Source organism: Sus scrofa, chromosome 3 (genome assembly GCF_054392235.1).
Source record: "Sus scrofa isolate SSC_HxYL_T2T_F1_AM1 chromosome 3, Sscrofa_HxYL_maternal_Yorkshire_Landrace_v2.0, whole genome shotgun sequence".
Classification (NCBI taxonomy): Eukaryota; Metazoa; Chordata; class Mammalia; order Artiodactyla; family Suidae; genus Sus; species Sus scrofa.
In genome coordinates this window covers 89065264-89087886 of record NC_139385.1, presented here as the reverse complement: position 1 = coordinate 89087886, position 22623 = coordinate 89065264, and the positions used below count along the sequence as shown (strand labels likewise).

The following is a 22623-nucleotide window of genomic DNA, read 5'->3' as shown; positions in this document are numbered from 1 at the left end:
GGGACCAAACAAAAAAACCAACAAACAGAAACACCCAAGTAGTCAGAACATTAAAAGATTACTGTTAATTGAAGAAAACCAGACATCTCAAGTTAATGAATTTAGCACTTTTCTAAGTTCAGGAGGATACAAGAGTCTAGGCTCACTGAAATTATTCCTTTGACATACACCTTATCTATCTAGGGCCAGTATTGTGTTTTTTCCTGAATCCCCTTAGGGTGCATTTATGGGGCTGGGTGTCTAATGGCTTGATAACCGCAACATCCTTTGCTTACTGCAATGGCAGGCATCATTCTGTGTGCACATGAATATCCAAGAATTTAAATTACTTCGTCAGGAACTCTCTGTGTCTTTCTCTCCTACAGCAGGTAAGCTTTCCAAACAGTTGGGGAGCAGAGAAGCAGAAGAAAATGTAGCAGCTGTTTTTTCTCTCTCCTCCCTCCCTTCCCATGTTCCTTCTCTTGCCTTCTTTTCTTTACTTTCTTTTTCACTTTTCCTCTTCCACTGCCTCCTCCTCACGTTTTTTTTTTTTTTTTTTTTTTTTTTTTTGTCTACCCAGCATCCAAATACCTTCCCTATTTGAGGAGCCTCCCCCATTGTATGAGTCCTGGCAGAAGACAGGACCACACATCTCCGTGTGGAAGCTGAGGGAGTTGGGTACTTTCTGGCCCCACTCCCTGCAAGCTGCAGCTTGGACACATGATGTTCCTGCTAGTGAAGCAGCTGAGAAATAATGTACTGCCGCAGCATCAAATGTCAGCAGGGGTAGCAATCCTTAGGCAGGGCCATGGTGCCAACAGCAGTGTGCAGGCCAAACTGTCCTTGTGATGATAAAAACTGTGAATGTACAAACATGGAAAGAATACAATGGATAGACCATTCACTTAGTGAAGCAGTTCTCTATTGCTGTGAAACAAATTCCTCCAGAACGTAGTTGCCTAAAGGGACAAATATTTATCATGTCACAGTTTCTTTGGGTCAGGACCCCAGGGACCACTTAGCTGAGCGTCTCTGGCTCAGGGTCTCTCAGGAGCCTGTAATCAAGGCGTTGACTGGGCTGCAGTCTCACATGATGGCTGGTCTGAGGAAAGATTTGTGTCCAAGCTCACTCATGTGGTTGTTGTTAGGATTCGGTTCCTCACGGGCTGTTGGACCGAGTGTCTCAGGTCCTCACTGGCTGTTGGCTGGAGACCTCACTCAGTTCTCATCACATGGGCTTCTCCTCCCTGGGGTGGTTCATAATACAGCAGCCAGCTTCCCTCTGAGCCAATGAGGAAGAGAATGTCAAAGACAGAAGCCACAGTCTTTGCAGCCCAGTCACAGAGGTGACATCCCATCATTTCTGCCACATGTAGAAACCAGGCACAAAATCTAGCTCACACCCAAGGGGGAGGGGATTATACAGAGTGTGGATTCCAGGAGAGAAGGGCAGGATTCACTGAGTGCGATCTTAGAGATGGCCAAGCACGGATTCATTGATCATTAACGTTTTACTACCTTTATTAGATACAGCATGTATACTTTTTGGCTGGTAACTAAAAAAGAAGTTAGAGACATCAAGACATTTCATCCCTAATTAACTCAGCTCGCATCTCTTAAGAATGAGGGCATTTTCCTATATAACTACAGTGTTAATTATAATGCTCTAAAGAGTTCCCTATTGGGTTAAGGATCTGGTGTTGCCACTGATGTGTCAGTGCTGTGGTGTGGGTTCGATTCCCAGCCCTGGAACAGGGGCAGCCATTAAAAAAAACAAAAAAAAAACCAGTAGTGCTGTAATTACCTAATGTCAGCTCAAATTCAACTCTACCCGACTATCCCCCAAATATTTTTATAGCCCTTTTTTCTTCTACTCCAGAGTCTGGTTGAGATTCCCATGTTGTTTTTGGTTGTTTTATCTATTTGGTATATTTTAATATAGCACAGTTCTTTCCAATACCATCTGTTTCTGTTTATTCATACTGTTGACGTTTCTGGAGAGTCCAGGCCAATTGTTTTATAGAACATCCCGTATTTTGGAGACAGTTATTTCCTGATGGTGGTATTGAATGTGTCCCAGTATCCACTGTATTTCCTATGGAAATTAAACCACTGTATTTCCTGTGGTTAGGTTAAACATTTTTGGAAAGAAGTCTTCTTAGGGGGCATATGTTTGGAGGTCCCGTTATTAATGATTTTGATCACTTGGTTATGGTGGTGACTGCTCGATTTCTCCTTTATAAATATATAACTTTCTTTTTATAATTAGTAAGTAACCAGTGGGATGAAGCTTAGAGTCTGTATGAATATCCTTTTCCCCATTCACCATCCTTGACATGGTTAATTATTACATTTGGGGTTGTAAATGGTGATTTGTCCTATCTATCATTGCTTGTACATTTATCACTCAAGAAAGTTTAATTTTTCTTCTTCCTTTTTTCTCATGGTTTTTTATTTGAAAATTGTGATGGATTCGTTTTTAAAATCCTTATAATCAGTTAACATTATTCTTTTTGATGTACAAATTGTCCCAAATTTGGCCGGTGAGAAACTCTTTCAAGCTGACTCCTGTATCCATTTTTTTTAAGCTCAATTGAGATATAATTCATCTGCCATTATAGTTCACCCATTTACAGTGTATAGTTCCATAGTTTTTAGTTTACTTACGGAGTTGGGTAACCATAACCACAATCAATTTTTTTTAATCTCCCCAGTACATTATTATTTTTTTCTACTGTACAGCATGGTGACCCAGTTACACATACATGTATACATTCTTTTTTCTCACATTGTCATGCTCCATCATAAGTGACTAGACATAGTTCCCAGTGCTACACAATAGGATCTCATTGCTAATCCATTCCAAAGGCAATAGTCTGCATCTGTTAACCCCAAGCTTCCAATCCATCCCACTTCTTTCCCCTCCCCCTTGGCAACCACAGGTCTATTCTCCAAGTCCATGATTTTCTTTTCTGTGGAAAGGTTCACTTGTGCCATATATTAGATTGTAGATATAAGTGATATATGGTATTTGCCTCCCTCTTTCTGACTGACTTCACTCAGGATGAGAGTCTCTAGTTCCATCTATGTTGCTGCAAATGGCATTATTTTGTTCTTTTTTATGGCTGAGTAGTATTCCAACCACAATCAATTTTAAGACATTTCATCACCCCCAAAAGCTTATTACCTATTATCAGTTACTTCCGATTATTGCCAACTCCCTTAGCCCTAATCTATTCTTTGTCTCTATAGATTTGCCTATTCTGGACACTCACATAAATGGTATCATTTAATATGTGGTCTTTCGTAACCGGCTTTTTTCTCTTAGCATTGTGTTTTCAAGGTTCATCTCTGTTGTGTAGCATGCATCCATACTTTATTCCTTTTCATTGCCAAAGAAAAATTCCATTTTATGGGTATTCCCCATTTTATTTATCCATTCATCAGTTGATGGATATTTGAGTTGTTTCCATTTTTGCCTATTATGAATAATGCTGCTATGAACATTCATGTACAAGTGTTTGTGTGAACATGTGTTTTCATCTCTCTTGCTGGATCATATGCTAAATCCATGTTTAACCATTTGAGGAGCTGCCAGACAGTTTTCCAAAGTAGCTGCACAATTTTACAGTCCTGATAGCAATGTTTGAGGGTTCCAACTTCTTACATCCTCACCAGCACTTGTTATTAGTTGTCGTCTTTACTGTAGCTATCCTAGTGGATGCAGTTATATTACATTGTGATTTTGATTTGCATTTCCCTGAGACTAATGATACTCGTCCATTTCTGTTTCCTTTCGAGAATTCCTATCTTGTTTTATTTTCAGAAAATTTCCTTGCATTATAGTTTTGTTATATTTTTATTCTTTGGAGGCTATGATTATACGTTGGCTCTGTCCATCTCTGTCTCATTTTTTTCTCTGATATTTTTACTTTTCCAAATTTATCTTTGGAAAATATTTTTTTCTTTCTTTTTTCTTTTTCTGGTCACACCTGTGGCATTTGGAAGTTCCCAGGCTAGGGTTGAATTGGAGCTGCAGCTGCTAGCCTATGCCACAGCCACAGCAAGGTGGGATCTGAGCCACATCTGCGACCTATACCACAGCTCATGGCAACGCCAGATCCTTAACCCACTGAGTGAGGATAGGGATCACGCGTGCATCCTAATGGATACTAGTCGGGTTCTTAACCTGCACCAGGAACTCCTTTTTTCTTAATGTTCCTTATTGAATCTTAGGCGCACCCATTTCCCCTTAGACACCATATAATTTAGTTTTCATATCTCAATATTATTGTTTTTTTCTTTCCTGACTCGATTGATCCTCATTTCTCAGCTGTCTTATGTCCGTGTCTTCTTTGAATTTTAAATACCTAATGTTTTACATTCTTTACAGCTTCAGTTGCTCACTAAATGGTATTTATGTCAGGAGTGCTGTGTTGCAGTTTTCCCCTACTTCTTGGTTTTATGTATTGTCATTAGCGAAAAGGGCTGATTACTGCTTTGTTCTTACAGTTATTTTATATCAATGTTGGTTGCTGTTTTCTATTTCAACAAGTCTTGAATCTTCCTGAACCAGAAATAACAAGTGAAGTTTCTGCTGAGGGGAGGTGACAGTGTAGGAGGCCCAAGGTAAGAATAATAAGTCAAGGTTGGAGCAAAAGATTGGAAGGAAGCAAACAAGCAAGGAAGAGTGGAAGATTTCTTAGGAAGGAAATCTCAGGGTGAAAATGGAAATGGTAGAATATATGATGAATATGAGCATTTTATTTTTATTTTTAGGGCCGCACTTGCAGCATATGGGAGTTCCCAGGCATCTCTCAAATTATGTCCAAAGATTCTCCTTCAAAATTTATACTCCCCTTTTACTCAGATTGTTGTTGAGTCCAAACTCGCACGACTGGCCACACAATAAGCCAGTAAATCGAGAGATAGGTTGTTGGGGCAAAGAATAGTGACTTTACTCAGAAGGCCTGCAGATTGAGGAGAGAGTGGACATGTGTCCCAAAGAACCATTTTGCCTGAATTAGAATTCAGGCTTCTTATATGCTAAAAGGAGAGGGAGTCAACTCAAACATTTCCTATTCTGGTCAGCCTCTGGGGGGGATGTGTTCATCTCTTCCTACCTGCAGTCATTCACAGGTGGGCCTGGTCAAAATGCTGTAAGCTAAACAGTTATATAGCTTAAAGCTCATTACCTGGGAGGCAGGGCTCCCAGAGATGGGCCATTATGTATAATTTGAGCTTAAGGGCAACATCCCTTTAGTGATTAACTTGTAATAGAATACAAGAGTTCTTCCCTATTGTTAGCTATTTTTTTTTGTTATTAAAGCAGCTGGTTTAGATATTCGAGAGCAGTATTTGCAGCAGAGCCTACCATTAACTGGCAGCTGAGGTTGGTGTGGTCTCATGCCGCTGGAGGTTACAGTGTTGGCTGGTGACTGGTCCTGACTATCAGAGGACCAGTGTAACTGGAACCCATGAGGTTTCACGGAGCACCTCATCACTCCGGTAGCCAGGGATACAAGCTAATGGAAAGAACTGCACGATGTACAGGCAGGCCCACCAAGGCAGACTCCTCAAGAATGAAGGTTTGGTTAACCCCACCAGGGAAGAATCTGGGCCAGCTAGAAGGTAATGAGGAAGGCTGGAATGGATATTGGAGCTGAGGAATCCTAAATGCCAAGAAAGCCTCATTACCAGTTTCAGAAATGAGGATTGTAGCCTCTACTTGTATTTCTTTTCTTGCTGTGTTTAGAAATGTAAAGGTTTTTTTTTTTAATCAATTGACCTTTTCTTTCATCTCCCTTCTCTTCATTATTGTATTTAAAGTATATCAGGTGAGGAGTTCCCGTCATGGCGCATTGGTTAATGAATTCGACTAGGAACCATGAGGTTGCGGATTCAATCCCTGCCCTTGCTCAGTGGGTTAAGGATCCGGCGTTGCTGTGAGCTGTGGTGTAGGTCACAGACGCGGCTCAGATCTCATGTTGCTGTGGCTCTGGTGTAGGCCGGCAGCTACAGCTCCGATTGGATCCCTAGCCTGGGAATCTCCATATGCTGCAGGAGCGCCTCAAGAAATGGCTAAAAGACAAAATAAATAAATAAATAAAGTATATCAGGTGATATTAATTCTAAAATTTCATCTACATACTATACAACATTGAGGTAGTATTGTGATGAAACTTAGAATGTGTCACCAGCAAGGGTTTTGGACTTTATTTATTTTTTAATTTATTTTTTATTTTATTTTTTTCTATTTCTTGGGCCACTCCTGCGGTATATGGAGGTTCCCAGGCTAGGGGTCGAATTGGAGCTGTAGCCACTGGCCTACACCAGAGCCACAGCAATGAGGGATCCAAGCCACATCTGCAACCTACACCACAGCTCACGGCAACGCTGGATTCTTAACCCACTGAGCAAGGGCAGGGACTGAACCCGCAACCTCATGGTTCCTACTCGAATTCGTTAACCACTGCGCCATGACGGGAACTCCCAGGGGTTTTGGACTTAAAAAAAAATTTTTTTTTAATTACTCAATGAATTTATCACACCTGTAGTTGTACAATGATCATCACAATCCAATTTCACAGGATTTCCATCCCACAACCCAAGCACATGCCCCCACCCTGGACTTTTTTTAATCAATAGAAATTGATAAGAGGCCAGATGAGGAATCCAGGCAAGGCTTTTTTGGGACTCCTATTGCAGCACCAGGAAGTGAAAACAAGTAAGTTTCCCTTGCTTGCTTACTTCTTGAGAAGGAGGGGCAGCTGGTTTTTGAGTGGGTGAGGGTAGGAGCAGAGGGGTGGGTTGGGCTGGGCCCACCCCCTTGGTGGTGCTGCAGGGATCATGAGCAGTACCCTGCTTTTGCTCCTGGTGGCTGAGAAGTCACAGTTGGGTTTTGGCCTTTTTGTATCTTGTTGTTCATAATTTGCCCCAGCTGCACATAGATGCAGTTATTGTTAGTCCCTTACAGTTTCTTTTTATTTTGTTGCTAGAGGAGATGTTTGTCCAGATGCAAACACAGCAGTAAAGGGCCCCAGGTCCCAAGTCCCAGCCTATCTCAAAGAGACCCTCACCCACATATTTAGACTTGGGGTCAGATACAATGGCTGACTTTGAGCAGTTCTCCTCTGGTGATGGCATGAGTGCGTTTTGGTTGTTGGTGGAGGAGAGATGGTGGCATTGTGCAGCCTGAGAGATGGACTGTGGTGAAGTTCTTTTGGCTACCCAGCACCTGAATACCCTTTTACTTTGGTGGGAGCCCCCCACTATGGATCTTCGAAGGAAGTTGGGCCTTCCCCCCCCCCCCCCCCCCGAAGCCAGCTGGTCCAGCACAAGCCACAGTAGAAACCGGAAGTCTCCTTGTCTGTTGGCAGTTAGAACACAGGCACATGACCAGAGTTGGACAAGTTGGTCCTGTCCCAAATCTGAATCTTGAGTGAATACTGAACATCCCAGAAGAGAGGACAGTTAATTCATGGTGGCACTAAAAGTGCAGGCGTACACCCCAACTACAACAGTTGGAACAGTGTAGCTTTGGCCGAGTATCTTGCTGCCTGATCTTCCTGGGTTTCTATTATTTGAGAGCTGATTCCCCCAGCTTTTCTGGCATAAAGAATATAACCAGGGAGTTCCTGTCGTGGCTCAGCAGAAACGAATCTGACTAGTATCCATGAAGATGCAGGTTTGATCCCTGGCCTCGCACAGTGGGTTAAGGATCCGATGTGCCTGGAGCTGTGGTATAGGTCAGAGACGCGGCTTGGATCTCATGTTGCTGTGGCTGTGATGTAGGCCAGCAGCTATAGCTCCAGTTTGACTGCTAGCCTGGGGATGCAGTCCTAAAAAGCAGGAAAAAAAAAAAAAAGAATATAACCATACATACCTCTTGTTTTACTGTGCTTAAGCTTAGAGGCACCAGAGGAAAAAACAAACTCTCTCCCAGCCTCATTCTTTAAAATCCCAGGCAGGGGTTCAGTTCAGCTCAGGTTGAGTCACATGTTTGAGAAGAGGAAGGAGATGATAGTTGGCTAGGCCTGGGCTCCACGCCTCCTTGCTCTCCATTTTTCCTGCCTTACAGGGGCCAGGGATGTGATGCCCCTAGAGAATCATCTGATCCAGGGTATTTCAAGCAATTCCTCAAAGGAAAGATTACTTGTCAAGCAAAAACAAAGGATGCTCACAACACAAAATTATAGAATGTCGTAGCTGAGAGGAACCTCAGGAGTCATCCACCCTAACTGCTCTTACAGATGAGGAAACCATGTGGGGTAGAAAATGATAAAGGCCATGGAATTCTGTTTTGTGGCACAGCAGGTTAAGGATGCAGTGTTGCCACTGCAGCAGCTCAGGTTGCTGCTGTGGTGTGGGTTTTGTCCTTGGTGGAAGAAATTCCACATACTGTGGGTGCAGCCAAAAAAATTATAAAGGCCATGGGCAAGATACAGAGTGCTGCAGAGTTCAAAGAAGGGAAAGTGCACATTTGGTTGTGGAGATCGGGGAGGGATTTGACCTGGGACCTGACACATACCATGTGGACTGGGCTAGGTTTTGGCTGACTTAAAAATTACTTTTCTGGGAGTTCCCTTGTGGCACAGGGGGTTAAGGACTTGGTGTTATTGCAGCAGCTCAGGTTGCTGTTGTGGTGTGGGTTCAGTTCCTGGCCCGGGAATTTTGATATTTGTAGCCAAAAAAAAAAAAAAAAAAATTTCTGTTCATAGTCTGCTTATCTCAAATTCCACCACCCATAACTTCCTTGGCTTTTTGAGACCTTATTCATTTGGCCTTTTTTTTTTTTTTTTTTTTTTTTTTTTTAAGTACACTTTGCTTGGATTTGGTGCTGTGGTTCTATGCTCTGTTAACCTGTTTGGACTTGACACCATTCTCTGTCCAGCTGGTTGTCTTGAAATAGAGTTTTAACTAAAGAACAACCCCCCTTGGCTAAGAAGGGAGCTGTAAGCCTTTCCAGATATGCTCGTCACTATACCACCCTTCTTGTAATAAAGACCCAAGTCTTAGCCAGCACGATTAGATGACTCCTCAGAGGTCTTCCGTGTATTCAGAGAAGACCAAGGGTCACAAACACAAACACCTTACCGTGTCAGGTGGGTAACAAAGTGTGAAATTGCTTGCTGTTACTTAATACAGAAGTGGTGCTTGTTAGATTTAAATTCTTATTTTAAAAATTAAAGCAAATAAAATCAACGTGCTGCCCAAATAATCTGTGGGTTAGGTTTTGCTCTTGTTTGTTTGTGACTCTTGGGTTAGACAAAACCTTCAGCTATTGTGACAGGTTTTGAAAAACCCCACAAGTCTTTTATCTCCCAAACTGCCGCTCAAGAGCTACTAGATAAAAAATTTGTAAAGTGGAATTCAAGTTGCCCACAGCTGGGCTTCAGACATTTGCAGACCTATTTTACGAATTGGTGAGGCATTCGGTGTAAGTCAGATTGCTGCAAGTGCTCCTGGGAAAAAGCATCGGAACGCAGGAACACTGTTACCATGTAATCCCTTCCCCTCCCCAGCCAGGTGGGTAGTTCCTCTACGCCCCAGATTTCAGCTAAAGAGCTTTGTCATTAGGCCCTCCAGCATCAAGCTGTCCAGAGTGGAAGGAAAGGGGAGGTGATGGAAGGGCATGTGCATCATGGCCTCCCACAGGTTGGATGCCAGTTTCCCTCAGATTCATCACCTATTTTCCTTTAGACCAGGCTGCTCAGAGAGCCGCTAAGCAGCTCGCAGCTCTTTTTATCCACACCCCTCCCATCCTTTCCGAGCCTGCCTAAGTCCCACCTGCCGTCTAAAGCCGTCTCCAACCACCCGGGCTGGGAACCTCACCGTCTTCCGGCGCTAGTGCCCCCGTGGCCCCTGTTCAGGCCTGGGTCACATGCCTGGTTATTTTATTTCATTATTTATATCATTATTTTCTTATTTATTATTTCATGACTTATTAAAGTTTTGGCCGCACCTGTGGCATGTACGCCTCATTGTTTAGATGCGATTGTAAACAGACGCACAAAGACTGTGAGTCCGCCTCACCGCAGCAGCACGGCAGTAACACTGCCGGATGCCTTGCTCAAATGAATGAATGCAACACTCAAGGTGCGACCTACCAGCACTGAGAGAGAGCTCCAAGGCACCCACCCCTCCTAGCAGCCCGGAACTACGCGCAATCGCACAACCCAGCTCGCCCAAAACAGCAGAACGCGATCTGCAGCGTGGAGGGCGGGGGAGGAGAGCTGCTCTAAGAAGATCCGGACTCTCATAGGCCAAGACGATGCCAGGGGTGGGCTCTTCTTGCACGAGCGGGCTTTTCTTGCAGGAGTAGGTCGCGCATTGGTCGACCCTTCGGATTGGGGGCTGGGATTGGCCGTGCCCGCCCCAAAGGAGCCGCCGCGCGGAGGCGGGGCGGACCCGAAGGGCGTGGCCGGCGCTCGGTCCCGCCCCTGGCGTTCTGGACTCCTGCAGGAGGGCAGCGGTGACCACCTGAGACCCCCATCTCCGGGCCACCGCATGGGCCTGCTGGGGCTGCGGGCGCCGCAGTAGGCCCTGTCTGGGTGTCCGGAGCGTTCGAGAAGCGGTAAGTATCGGCTGGCGCGCAATGCGAGGCTCGGCCTCCGCGGCGCTAGGGGCTGCGGCCCGGCCCCTCTGCCCTGCGGACTCTGGGTCTGCGAGGTGGGGCCAGGCGGGCGCGGGGCCTCGCGTCCCCCGCCAGTGAGAGCACGGAGGCTTCGCGGAGACGGGGGCGTCCATTTTGCAAGCGGAAGGGTGGGCGCGGGTGGCGGCCGGGAGTCGAGTCGCGGAGGTGGGAGGCCGGCGTTGGAAAAGCCCGAGCGTCGCGAGGCCGGGCCCCGGGAGCGGCGTGGTGGCGCATCCTCCGGGTCGAGCAGCTGCGCCGCGGTTCTGCCCCGGCCGCGGGGGGACTTATTCCTTTCGCGGCCTCGCCCCGGGTGTGCCCTGTTTACCCTGAGCGCTTTCCGGGTCCAGGTGCTCCGGGAGTAAGGGGCCCGCGGTGTTTCTGGATCCCGGCTACCGCAGAGACCTTCTCTTATCCACTCAGGGTCATTCCCACGTTAAGATGGAGACGAACGATGCCTTCTGATCTCATTGAATGCAGTAGCCCTTGCTGCCGTGGGGAAAAAGCAATTTGTCTCACTTTTTTTTTTTTCCTGCGTAGACGGTCCACCCTTTCCAGCTGTCGTACCTAGAATGGTTCTCAGGCCAGGGGCACAGGACCAAAACCCATTTGAAGTCATTTATAATTCTTCGGTTGGATTCGGTATTGTTTGTAATAAAAATGAGCGGAAGCCTGCCAGTGCCAGAGCAAATTTGGACCTCACTGGGAATTCATTTGGGGGGGCACGAAGATAGGTGGCATTTGTAAACACCATTACCTTCTTAGATCTAAGGTGTGAAGGATGTTAAAATGCATGACAAAATGTGTTGGGTCAAGAAGCCAACGGCCCAGGGCTTGGTTAAAAGAATTAGAAGTCCTCACTCCTCATCGTTGTTCCCCCCACTACTGCGGTTAATCAATTCTGGGCCACTGGGCACAGAAAAGAGCAAATAACTCAGGTGTTACCTCTTCTAGAGAGGTTTGTTTTTTTTTTTAAGCCCCTCCCCCCATAATCACTCCCTTCTTTGGGCCAATTTCTGTAACCTCTCTGTTTTTAAACAACACATGCTGTTTTGTGGTTTCCCCAACCCGTAGCATAATGTTTGGCTTATAGAAGGCACTTAGTGATTGAAGAAAGCTAACAAAACAAAATCAGCAGTGTAGCCAAAAGTTGATGAAATAAAAGCTTTATTTCCTTTAACTCTTTGGGCCAGTTATTCTTATAGGTGAGGGAGGCAGTTGAACTCTGGCTCGCTTAAGTCAAATCACACTTTAGCTCTGCTGTGTTACTGCCTCTGGACGTGTTATTTACTTCTGTACGTCTCCATTTCCTCTGTAAAATGGGAGTGACAATAGTACCTACTCCATGCTTTCTGAGGATTAAATAAAATATTGACATAAAATGTTTAGCATAGTTGCTGGCACAAAGAAAATGTTTAGTAGCTCTTAGCAGTTGTTAGGTTAAAAATAAACATGCTTGAACAGATTCGCTAATACTAAATATCTGTATAGCATTTGAACCCTTGAGAGTGTGTCTGCCTTTTGGTCCGTATCTGTTCCTTGATTTAAGAAAATCTGTTGGGCCGTTCCCGATTTTCCCCTTCAGTACAGGTATTCCATGGAAGATTACTTGTTTTATGCATTTAGAGTGTCACCACCCACTGAAGATTGATGGAGTGCCAAGTAACAGTTTGGCCAAGTATTAGAGTAGGATCTGATGCACTCTTCATGTGGTCTGTACTCAGCGTGGTCATGAAAGAACAGAGTGGAACAGATGGGGGCTTATGTGGCTGGAAAAAACCCTTAGGGTGGTTGGTTCAGATGGAGGTGGACTTGAGGTGGCTTTCTATCCTTTTATCGTCAGTCTCTTTTCGTGAAGAAACCTTTGAAGTTGTTCACAAACATTGTGAAAAGTGGAAGCAGTCTTCCTCCTAGCTCTAAACCTGTTTGCCAGACCTTGAGGTGGCAGATGCACCCCCTGAGGGGGGGATATTGCCTCACTTCCAGGTTTTCCTGTACCACTCTCTGGTGGCAGGAAACAGGCTGAGTTGTTCATATCCTGGAGGAGGTCTCCTTGGCAGGTCTCTTAAATTATTTGGCGTCTCCCAAAGACCATACCTCTTTTTGCTTGTAATTGTCTCAGAATTCTGGTCTCTGAGTCTGCTTTCAGTGTAGCCACATGAATCTTGAATCTTTTCTAGGGAATGCTATTCTCTTTTACAAAAAATATATAGTTAATTTAGAGTGTTGTGTCAATTTCTGCTGCATAGCCAAGTGACTCTGTAGTACTATTCTTTCTGAAGATGCCCTTCCAATTGTGACATTTATAATTAGCCATTAAAAACCTACCACAAGGTGTGTGATTTTTCTAGTGTCCTGTTGGAAAGACCCTAGGACAAGGATCATAAATTTCCTTCTGTGTATGCCTCACATAAGGTAGGCACTCAGTGAATGGTTGTAAAGATATTAGAGTGTTTTTTTCAGAGTGCCGAAACATTGCTGCACTTACCAACCTCCTGAGAACTTGCTAAAATGTAGATTCTGATTCCAAAGCTCTGGGGTGGTGCCTAAGAATCTGCATTCCCAACCAGCTTTGAGGTGATGCAGATGCTGCTCTTCCATGGACAGCACCTTGAGTAGAAAGGTACCAACATAAGCATCTATGTTTGCTTTTTAGACATACTGGTAAACAGGCTTTGTATTCTTCTAGTATTGGGATAAAGTCTTGGATTTGGGAGCCTTTTTTCCTGTTACTTTTTATTTTCTTCTTACCAGTTCCTTTATTGTGTTCCAAAAAATGATTTGAGGTATCTTTCCAAAATAGTTCAATGTAACAGGATTTTAATTAAAGTGATTGAGGGAGTTAGGGTAAAAGAAAATTAAGAGAAGTCAAAGATGAGTTTAATACAAAAGATGAGTGCCTCTCTGTGCTATACATTTTATTTATTTACTTTTGGCCATGCCCACAGTATGTGGAAGTTCCCCTGCTTAGGGATCGAACCCATGCTACGTCAGTGACCCGAGCCACTGCAGTGACCATGCCAATACTTAACCTACAAGTTCCCACAAGGGAACTTCCTGTGCTATACATTTTACTTGGATGGGACTACAGATTTGATTCTGAGCTTCCAAGCTGCAAAGGCAAAGAGGAAATTTCTTTAAAAATCAGTTTTATAAGGTATGTGTGCCCAGGAGTGGGACTGATGGATCATATGGTAGTTCTATATTTAGTTTTCTGAGGTACTTCCACACTGTTTTCCATAGTAGTTGTACCAGTTTACATTCCCAGCAGCAGTGTAAGAGGGTTCCCTTTTCTCCACACCCTCTCGAAGATTAATTGACAGCAGGTGTCTGGTTTATTTCTGGGTTCTCTATTCTGTTTTATTGGCTTGTATGTCTGTTTTTGTACCACTGCCACACCATCTTGATGACTGTAGCTTTGTGATATTGTCTGAAGTCTGTGAGAGTTGTGCCTCCTGCTTAGTTTTTCTTCCTCAGAATTGCTTTGGCAATTCTGGGTCTTTTATGGTTCCATATAAATTTTTGGATTGTTTGTTGTAGTTTTGTGAAAAATGTCATGGTAATTTGATAGGGATTGCATTGAATCTGTAGATTGCTTTGAATAGTATGGCCATTTTAACAATATTCTTCCAATCCAGGAGCATGGAATATCTTTCCATTTCTTTGAATCCTCTTTAATTTCCTTGATTAATGTTTTATAGTTTTCAGCATTTAAGTCTTTCACCTCCTTGATCGGGTTAATTCCTGGGCATTTGATTTTTTGGAGGTGTGATTTTAAATGGCACTGTATTTTTATATTCCTTTTCTAATATTTCATTGTTAGTATACAGAAATGCAACCGATTTCTGAATGTTAATCTTGTATCCTGCTACTTTGCTGAATTCATTGATCAGTTCGAGTAGTTTTTGTGTGGAGTCCTTAGGGTTTTCTATATATAGTATCATGTCATCTGCATAGAGTGACAATTTTACCTCTTCTCTTCCAATTTGGATACCTTTTATTTCTTTTGTCTGATTGCTGTGGCTAGGACTTCCAATACTATGTTGAATAAAAGTGGTGAGAGTCGGCATTCTTGTCTTGTTCCAGATTTTAGCAGAAAGGCTTTCAGCTTCTCTCTGTGGAGTACTATATTGGCTGTGGGTTTGTCATAAATAGCTTTTAGTATGTGAAGGTATGTTCCTTCTGTACCTACTTTGGTAAGAGTTTTTATCACTAGTGGATGTTGGATTTTGTCAAATGCTTTTTCTGCATCTAATGAGATGATCATGCAGTTTTTGACTTTTCTTTTGTTAATGTGATGTATGACGTTGATAGATTTGTGTATGTTTAACCATCCTTGTGAACTTGGGATGAATCCCACTTGGTAGTGGTGTATGATCATTTTTTATATGTTGTTGGATTTGGTTGGCTAAAAATTTGTTGAGAATTTCTGTGTCTATATTCATCAAAGATACTGGCCTATAATTTTCTTCTTTGGTAGTATCTTTGTCTGGTTTTGGTATTAGGGTAATGGTGGCTTCACAGAATGTCTTTGACTGTGTTCCTTCTTCAGACTTTTGGAAAAGTTTAAGAAGGATGGGTATAAGTTGTTCTTTTTATGTTTGGTAGAATTTGCCTATGAAGCCATCAGGTCCTGGACTTTGTCTATAGGGAATGTTTTTATTACATATTCAATTTGATTCTAGGGATCAGTCTGTTCAGTTAACCTGTTTCTTCTTGATTCAGTTTGGTAGTCTGTATGTCTCTAGAAAGTTGACCATTTTGTTGGCATATAATTGTTCATAGTATTACTATTATTTTCGTATTTCTGCAATATCTGTTGAGATTTCTCTTTTTCATTTCTTTTGTTTGAGTTCTTTCCACTTCTTGATGAGTCTGGCCAGAGAGAGGTTTGTCAGTTCAGTTTACCCCTTCAAAAGAACCACCTCTTGGTATTATTGGTTTTTTGTTTGTTTTGGTTTTGGTTTTTAGGGCCACACATATGGAAGTTTCCAGGCTAGGGGTCAAATCAGAGCTGCAGCAGGCAGCCTGTGCCACACCCAGAACCTTAACCCACTGAGTGAGGCTCGGAATCCAGCCTGCCTCCTCGTGGTTACTAGTTGGGTTCATTATCATTGAGCCACAACAGGAACTTCTCTATTTTTTGAATCTCTATTGATTTCCTCTCTGGTTTTTTATGATTTCTTTCCTTTTGCTAACTTTAGGTTTTGTTTGCTCTTCTTTTTCTAATTTTTTAGGTGGTAGGTTAAGTTGTTGATTTCAGATTTTTCTTCTTTTTTGAGGAAGGCATGTATTGCTATGGACTTCCCTCTATGAACTGCTTTTGTGACATCTCATAGATTTTGAATGGTTGTGTTTTCATTATCATTTGTCTCGTGGTATTTTTTAATTTCCCTTTTGATTTCCTTGTTGACCCATTGCTTTTTAGTAACATGTTGTTTAATCTACATGTAGTCAGTTTTTTATCATATCTTTTCTATGGTTGATTTCTCGTTTCATCCCATTGTGGCCAGAGAAGATACTTGAAATAATTTCTTTTTTTTTTTTTTTTATTATTATTTTCCCACTGTACAGCAAGGGGGTCAGGTCATCCTTAGATGTATACATTGCAGTTACAGTTTTTTTCCCCCACCCTTTCTTCTGTTGCAACATGAGTATCTAGACATAGTTCTCAATGCTATTCAGCAGGATCTCCTTATAAATCTATTCTAGGTTGTGTCTGATAAGCCCAAGCTCCCGATCCCTCCCACTCCCTCCCTCTCCCATCAGGCAACCACAAGTCTCTTCTCCAAGTCCATGATTTTCTTTTCTGAGGAGATGTTCATTTGTGCTGGATATTAGATTCCAGTTATAAGTGATATCATATGGTATTTGTCTTTGTCTTTCTGGCTCATGAAATAATTTCTATACTCTTAAATTTGTTGAGGTTAGTTTTGTGGCCCAGTATGTGATCAGTCCTTGAGAATGTTCCATGTGCACTTGAAAAGAATGTGTATTCTAATTTTTTTGAATGTAGTGTCCTGAAAATATCAATCAAGTCTAACTTTTCTATTGTGTCATTTAGGATCTCTGTTGCCTTGTTGATTTTCTGTGTGGAAGATCTGTCCATTGATGTGAGTGGGGTGTTAAAGTCGTCTTCTATGATTGTATTCCTATCAATTTCTCCACTTACGTCTGTTAGTATTTGTTGTATGTATCTGGGTGCTCCTATATTAGGGGCATATATATTGGTGATTGTAATATCCTCTTCTCGAATGGATCCTTTAATTGTTAAATAGTGTCCTTTTTGTTCCTTATGGCCTTATGGCCTTCATTTTAAAGTCTGTTTTGTTTTGTGTGAGTATTGCAACTTCTGCTTTCCTGTCTTTTCCATTTGAATGAAATATCTTTTCCCATCCCCTCACTTTCAACTTATTTGTGTCCTTTGCCCTAAGGTGAGTCTCTTGTAGGCAGCATATTGAAGGCTCTTGTTTTTTTTAATCCAGTCTGCCAGTCCGTCTGTTTTGATTGGAGCATTCAGTCCATTGACACTTAAGATGATAAGTGATAAACATGTATTTATCACCATTTTAAACCTTTTCTGGTTGATTCTATGTTTTTCCTTTGTTCCTTTCTTTTTTTGGTTGGATGTTTTCCTTTTATGTTATGCCTGTGTTCTCTTCTTTTGAGTTTTTGTGACTGTATTGTTTGGTTTTGATTTGTGGTTGCCCTGTTTTTCAAGTATATTAACCCCTTCCTATATCTACTTGCTTTATCCTGATAGTCATATAGGCTCAAACACATTCTAAAAAAAAAGAGTCTAGATTTTCTTACTTTCCTTTTCCGTATTTTATGATTTTGACATCCTTTTTTAACATCTTCATGTTTATCTTGTTTATCCTTTTGCTGTTCCTGTATTTATTGTTGCTTTTACAATAGGTTTTGTTTGTTTTCCTTTTAGATCTGTAAACTCGCTTATTTAAGTTATTACTTTCCAGTTGTGATTTCTTCCATCCTGTTTCTTCTTTCTTCTTTTTTATTTAGAGGCGCTCTTGCAGTATTTCTTTTAGAATGGCTTTAGTTTTGCTGTACTCTTTCAGTTTTTGTTTGTTGGAGAAATTCTTTAAATGATATTCTTCTATTTTAAATGATATTCTTGCTGGGTAGACTATTTTAGGCTGCATTTTTTTTCCCTTTTAGAACTTCGAATATATCTTGCCACTCTCTTCTGGCCTGTAGTGTTTCTGTAGAGAAATCAGCTGATATTCTTATGGGGGTTCCCTTATAGTTAACTCTTAGTTTTTCTCTTGCTGCCTTTAGAATCCTCTATTTACCTTTAACTTTTGCCATTTTTATTATAATATCACTTAGTGTGGACCTGTTTGAGTTCAACTTGTTTGAGGCCTTCCTGTATCTTGATATTTGTTTCCTTTAAATTTGGAAAGTTTTCAGCCATAACTTCTTCAAATATATTTTCAGTCCCCTTTTCTTTTTCTTCTCCTTCTGTAATCCCTATTATGCATAGATTGGCCTATTTTATATTATCCCATAGATCTCTTATATTGCTTTCATGTTATTTCATTTGGTTTTCTGTCTGCTGTCCCGATTGGGTGATTTCCATCATTCTATCTTCCAAGTTACTAATTCGTTCCTCTGCGTTATTCATTCTGCTCTTGAGTGCCTTTAGCTCAGTTTACATCTCTGCAAATGAATTTTCTAGTTTTTCTTGGCTCCTCCTTATATTTTCTAGTTCCTTCCTAAAGCAATCTGTATTACTGTTCATATCTGCTCTCAGTTCCTTCATATTCACCCTTAACTCCTTCAGTATTTTTACTGTCTCCTTTTTGAACTAGGTATCTGTGAGACTCCAGAGGCCTGTTTCATTGTTTGCTCCTTCAGATGAGTCTCCTATTTTAACTGGGAATGGTTCCTGAGCTTCTTCCTTTTGCTTGTATTTTTCTTATTCTCTGAGTTTAGGGAAACAAACTACTGTTGTCTTGTAGGGGTATTTATATATGAGGGCACCTCTGGGTATTTCGTGAGGGCTTACTATTTATTTTTGGTGTGAGGGCTGCTTTTTTGGGATTCTTACTGTCACTTTCCTCAATGTGTACAGGCTGTCATCCCCTTGATAGGGTGCTGTGCAGTGGCAAGGACCCACGGGAAGTTGGTGCAGGCTGCTCCTAGTTGCAGGGCCCTGTGAAGTGTAGGTGGTGCCTTGAGTGTGTGGCAGAGGCAGGGTGTGTACATTCCCAGGGGAGTGAGAGCAACAATGGTGCTTGGTTGCAGTGCCCTCCTCTATGTCGACCTCTGAAGTGACTGGGGCCGTAAGTGGTGCCTGTTCACAGACCCCTAGTGGTATTGGGCCATGCCCACCTCTGGAGTCTGAGATGACTGAGTTTGCCCCCTGACACCTGTAGACCACGCAGAAGGTGCCCTGTCACACTTAGTCTGCACAGCAAGTGCCACCACCTGTGGCCTGTGCAAGAGGAGCCTATCTCCTGTAGCCCGAGCAAGAGGCGCCTCGCTGCCTGTAGCCCTGCCCTCCAGGAGTCCATGCTTGCACAGAGAAAGATATTCCTATGGCAATCTACTCCTCTCCTCTCGCCCTCCCCAACAATGGTGCCTTGCTTCTCCTGTGGGCCCAGACCTCCTCCCAGGTTCCCTTGGCTCTGGCGCTCTGCTCCACAGCCCTTGGCACACTGCTCCCTAGTCCCTCAGGCTGTCTCTTCCCAGAACTGACCTCCAGAGCCTGAGTCTCAGCACCCAGCCCCCTTCCGAGCGTCTCAGGCTGTGGTGTCCTGGGATGTGGTACTGCTGGTCTCTATGGCTCTCTCCCTTCTCAGTCCAGCTGCTGCACTGTTCTCTGCAGCTTTGAATTCCCTCCATCTCAGCTGATCTAAGTTAGGTGGCTTCCCAAGGTGTGGGTTCCTTTCCTCTTTCCCAGCTCCCTCTCAGGAGTGCCCGTCCCTCCTGATTCTTTTTTCCTTTTCTACCCAGTTATATGGAGGGTTCCTTGCCCTTTTCGGAGGTTCAAGTTCTTCTGCCAGCATTCAGTAGATGTTCTGTGTGAATTGTACATGTAGATGGGTTTTTTTTTTTTTTTTATGTGTTTGTGGGAGAAGGTGAGCACCATGTCTGACTCCTCTGTCATCTTGATCCCACCGTTTTTGGTGTGGTTTTGAAAGGTTTATTTTTAATGTTTTGTTGTTAGTATACAGAAATGCAGCCAATTTCTGAATGTTAATCTTGTATCCTGCTACTTTGCTGAATTCATTGATCAATTAAGAGTCCTCAGGGTTTTTTCTATGTGTGGTATCGTGTCATCTGCATACGGTGACAGTTTTACCTCTTCTCTTCTAATTTGGTTACCTTTTATTTCTTTTGTTTGTCTGATTGCTGTGGCTAGGACTTGCAATAATATGTTGAATAAAAGTGGTGAGAGTGGGCGTCCTTGTCTTGTTGAGGAGCATTCTTAATAGCTTCTTCTGAAAATCAGTAAGGTTCATATCAGCCTTCATACACGTGGCCTCATGGACTCACAGAAAACTGTCAGTACAGTAAAAGCAATGGCCTGTGGAGCTGCAGCTGCGTGGTCCAGGGCCAGGTTCTTTGGACAGTGGGAATGACCTTTGTTATAGGGGAGCTATTTTTCGGCCTTGCTCTGGAATAGGGTCCAGTCGATTGACATGTTCAGTCCCCATCATCCTCATACTTTGAGCTTTGTTGGAGGGCAGCAATGCACTGACTGCTCAGGAGGCCAGAGAGCTTGGAGGTGGGGGGATGAGGACTAGAAGTTCAGTTGAGCTCCTTGTCCATGTGGCAGTTGCCTCTCTTTGAAGGCCATCTAAAGACCTCTCATGACAAGGTAGATTAGTCTTGCTGTGACGTGGCCCCAGTCAGTCAGCCAGCTGGTGAGTGTCCACATGGGAAAGCAAGGGGAGAGCAATCTGGCGACAGCCTTCCCGCCGCTTTGATTAGAGGCACCCACTGCTCTTCCTAGGGCCCAGGAGGACTCTCTGACTCTGACCCTAGGGAAGCAGCCCTGGAGTGGGGGGAAAAGGGGGTGCTGAGGCTGAGGACCCAGAAGATGGCCACAACTTGTCACCCAGCCGTGGGACACTAGCCTACCCCTTCATAGCTTTGAACCTGTTCTTCCTCTTCACGTTGCTTGGTTTCACCTGCGGAGGAGGGGGACAGAGCACTCAGGGTAACCTGTCCCACAGGGAGAGACAGGGCTGATCTAAAGGACTTCAGGGCTTGGACAGCCAGGGAGGGAGCTGGAAGAGTGGCAGTTGCTCTTAGTCCTTAGTGTCCCAGTCTGAAACCCCCCAGTCCACTGTGCCAGGGCTGGCTTGGGCCTCTCGTGACTGCCCCTTTTGTTGTCTGCCCCTACATATATCATTACTGGCTTTCATGCTGCCTCCCATGCCTGGACTGGCTTCTGCTTTTAAGTTGCTTTCTTCTGTCCATCTCGTTCCCCCTGAAGCCTTCCAGCAACATGACAGTGCTGGGTCCTATCCCACTGCTCCCCCCCTTTCCTTGTGGGCAGCTTCCTGTTCTAGAGAAAGAGCAGCATGAGAGTCTCTTTGGTTCTCTGGCCAGATTCTGCCACTCCCTGTGTGGCATTTACCATTTACCCCTGTGGCCTCCTGGAAAAACAGCAAGAAACTTCAAGGCTTTGTTCCCTAAACTGGCAGGGCTGGCTCTGTCAAGCCACACCTGGGCTCTGTGGCTGGTACAGGTGTGTCTGTGCACTCAGGTACGGAGAGAGGCCAGAACCCAGCTTCCTGAGCAAAGCTGGTATAATTCAGATTGTTTGAAAGGGAGCTTGTGATTTAAAGAGTCCTGGGAAAAGTCTCCTTGATCAGAGGAGGGTTATTCCCTAAGTCGATTATTTTTACATTTGAATGGTTTAGGTGAGAGAGAAGCATTAACCCCCTAACACACAAACTGCACACACACACTCTCACTCGCTCACTCTCTTCCCAGTCCTCTACTCTCCATCCTGATCAGCAGTGTGTGGGAGGGAGCCCTGGCAGCTGTGACAGGCCTGCACGACGGTGGGGCAGCAGGTACCAGGAAGATTAGGTGTCCAACTTGCCCAGTTAGTGTGATCCCATGCATGATATGGGGGCATATTTTTACTGTAGGGCAAGAGTAAGCCAAGCCTGTATCACTACTAATTATATCCGGTAGGTCATACTGTGTCCGTCTATCCCGAAAATGAATTTTAATACCAAAGTCTGGGTGGTCCCTAGCATATTCTAAAGCTTATGTGGCTTGTCTCTTGGTTTGGCCAAGCACAGGGCAGAACTGGTGTGTACAGACCTTTCTCAGATGGGAGGCTTGGATTCATTGTTCATGGCCTGTGCTCTGAGCCCTCTACTCACTTAGTCCGACCTCCTGTTTGTTGCTTCCCTGTTTGTAAGGGGGCTGACGGAGGCCTCTGCCCACTGCAGAGCTGCTGGCCTCCAGGAACTCTGTTAAAATACATGATCAGAGAGCAGGAAGTACCCATGTGGAAATGTAGGTTGTTTAAAGTTACTGACAGCCTAGCAAGTAATTTTCACCTGAGCTATCTGTTGGCTGCTTTGAAAAGGGAGTGTTGTATTCCTGGAAGGGTCTGAGTAGAATCCCCCCCCCCCCCCCGCCCCGAGAGGCTTAGAAGGAAAGATGATGTGTAAAATCTAGACTCTGGAAACGAGGGCCGGACTTTCAGGCAGCATTGCAGAAAGTGGAGCATCGCAGGGCAAGAGTGGAGCCCTAGAAATCCAGAGCTCGTGTAGCACTAGGCTGATGTTTTCTTTGACATGATGGATGTCTTCAGCAGTCATGACTTCCAGGCATGTCCACTGATTATCTCTGTCCTAGTCGACTTCTCTCTTTCTTTGGATTCTGTGGTACTCTACATGCAATTTGGAATGAACACTTAGGGATTTTTTTTTTTCTTTCAGATGTATCTGTCTTAGTTCTCATAAAAAAATTGTGTGGTGTGGGGAAAATTGATTTGTTAAGCAGATTCCTAAGTA

At 43.6% G+C, this 22623-nt stretch overlaps 2 protein-coding genes across 8 annotated transcripts in view; one reads left to right on the top strand and one right to left on the bottom strand.

Moving 5' to 3' along the window:
* CEP68 (centrosomal protein 68) overlaps nt 1–22623 on the top strand; it is a 63062-nt gene that overhangs the window by 21138 nt on the left and 19301 nt on the right. For 4 of the 7 annotated variants that reach the window (XR_014841805.1, XM_021087448.2, XM_021087447.2 and 1 more), the window contains exon 1: nt 10420–10555. The exons of the other annotated variants lie outside the window; for them this stretch is intronic. The gene's annotated coding sequence lies outside the window, so the exon portion shown is untranslated. Of the gene's footprint in view, nt 1–10419; nt 10556–22623 lie in introns of those variants that run through there. 7 annotated transcript variants of the gene reach the window in all.
* Nucleotides 6956–11316, bottom strand: LOC146404762 (uncharacterized). Its single transcript, XM_085019049.1, has 2 exons — nt 10089–11316; nt 6956–7820 (listed from the first exon to the last, which is right to left on the bottom strand). The coding sequence occupies exons 1-2, from the start codon at nt 10726–10728 to the stop codon at nt 7729–7731; spliced, it is 732 nt and encodes a 243-aa protein (XP_084875175.1). The 5' UTR covers nt 10729–11316; the 3' UTR covers nt 6956–7728.

What these genes read in the sequence shown, in the direction of transcription:
- LOC146404762 (XM_085019049.1), bottom strand. Translation starts at nt 10,728, where the DNA reads ATGGACGCCCCCGTCTCCGCGAAGCCTCCGTGCTCTCACTGGCGGGGG. An exon ending in GGAGCTCTCTCTCAGTGCTG is followed by an intron (nt 7,821 to 10,088) that starts GTAGGTCGCACC and finishes CCTGCTTTTTAG; the next exon opens with GACTGCATCCCCAGGCTAGC.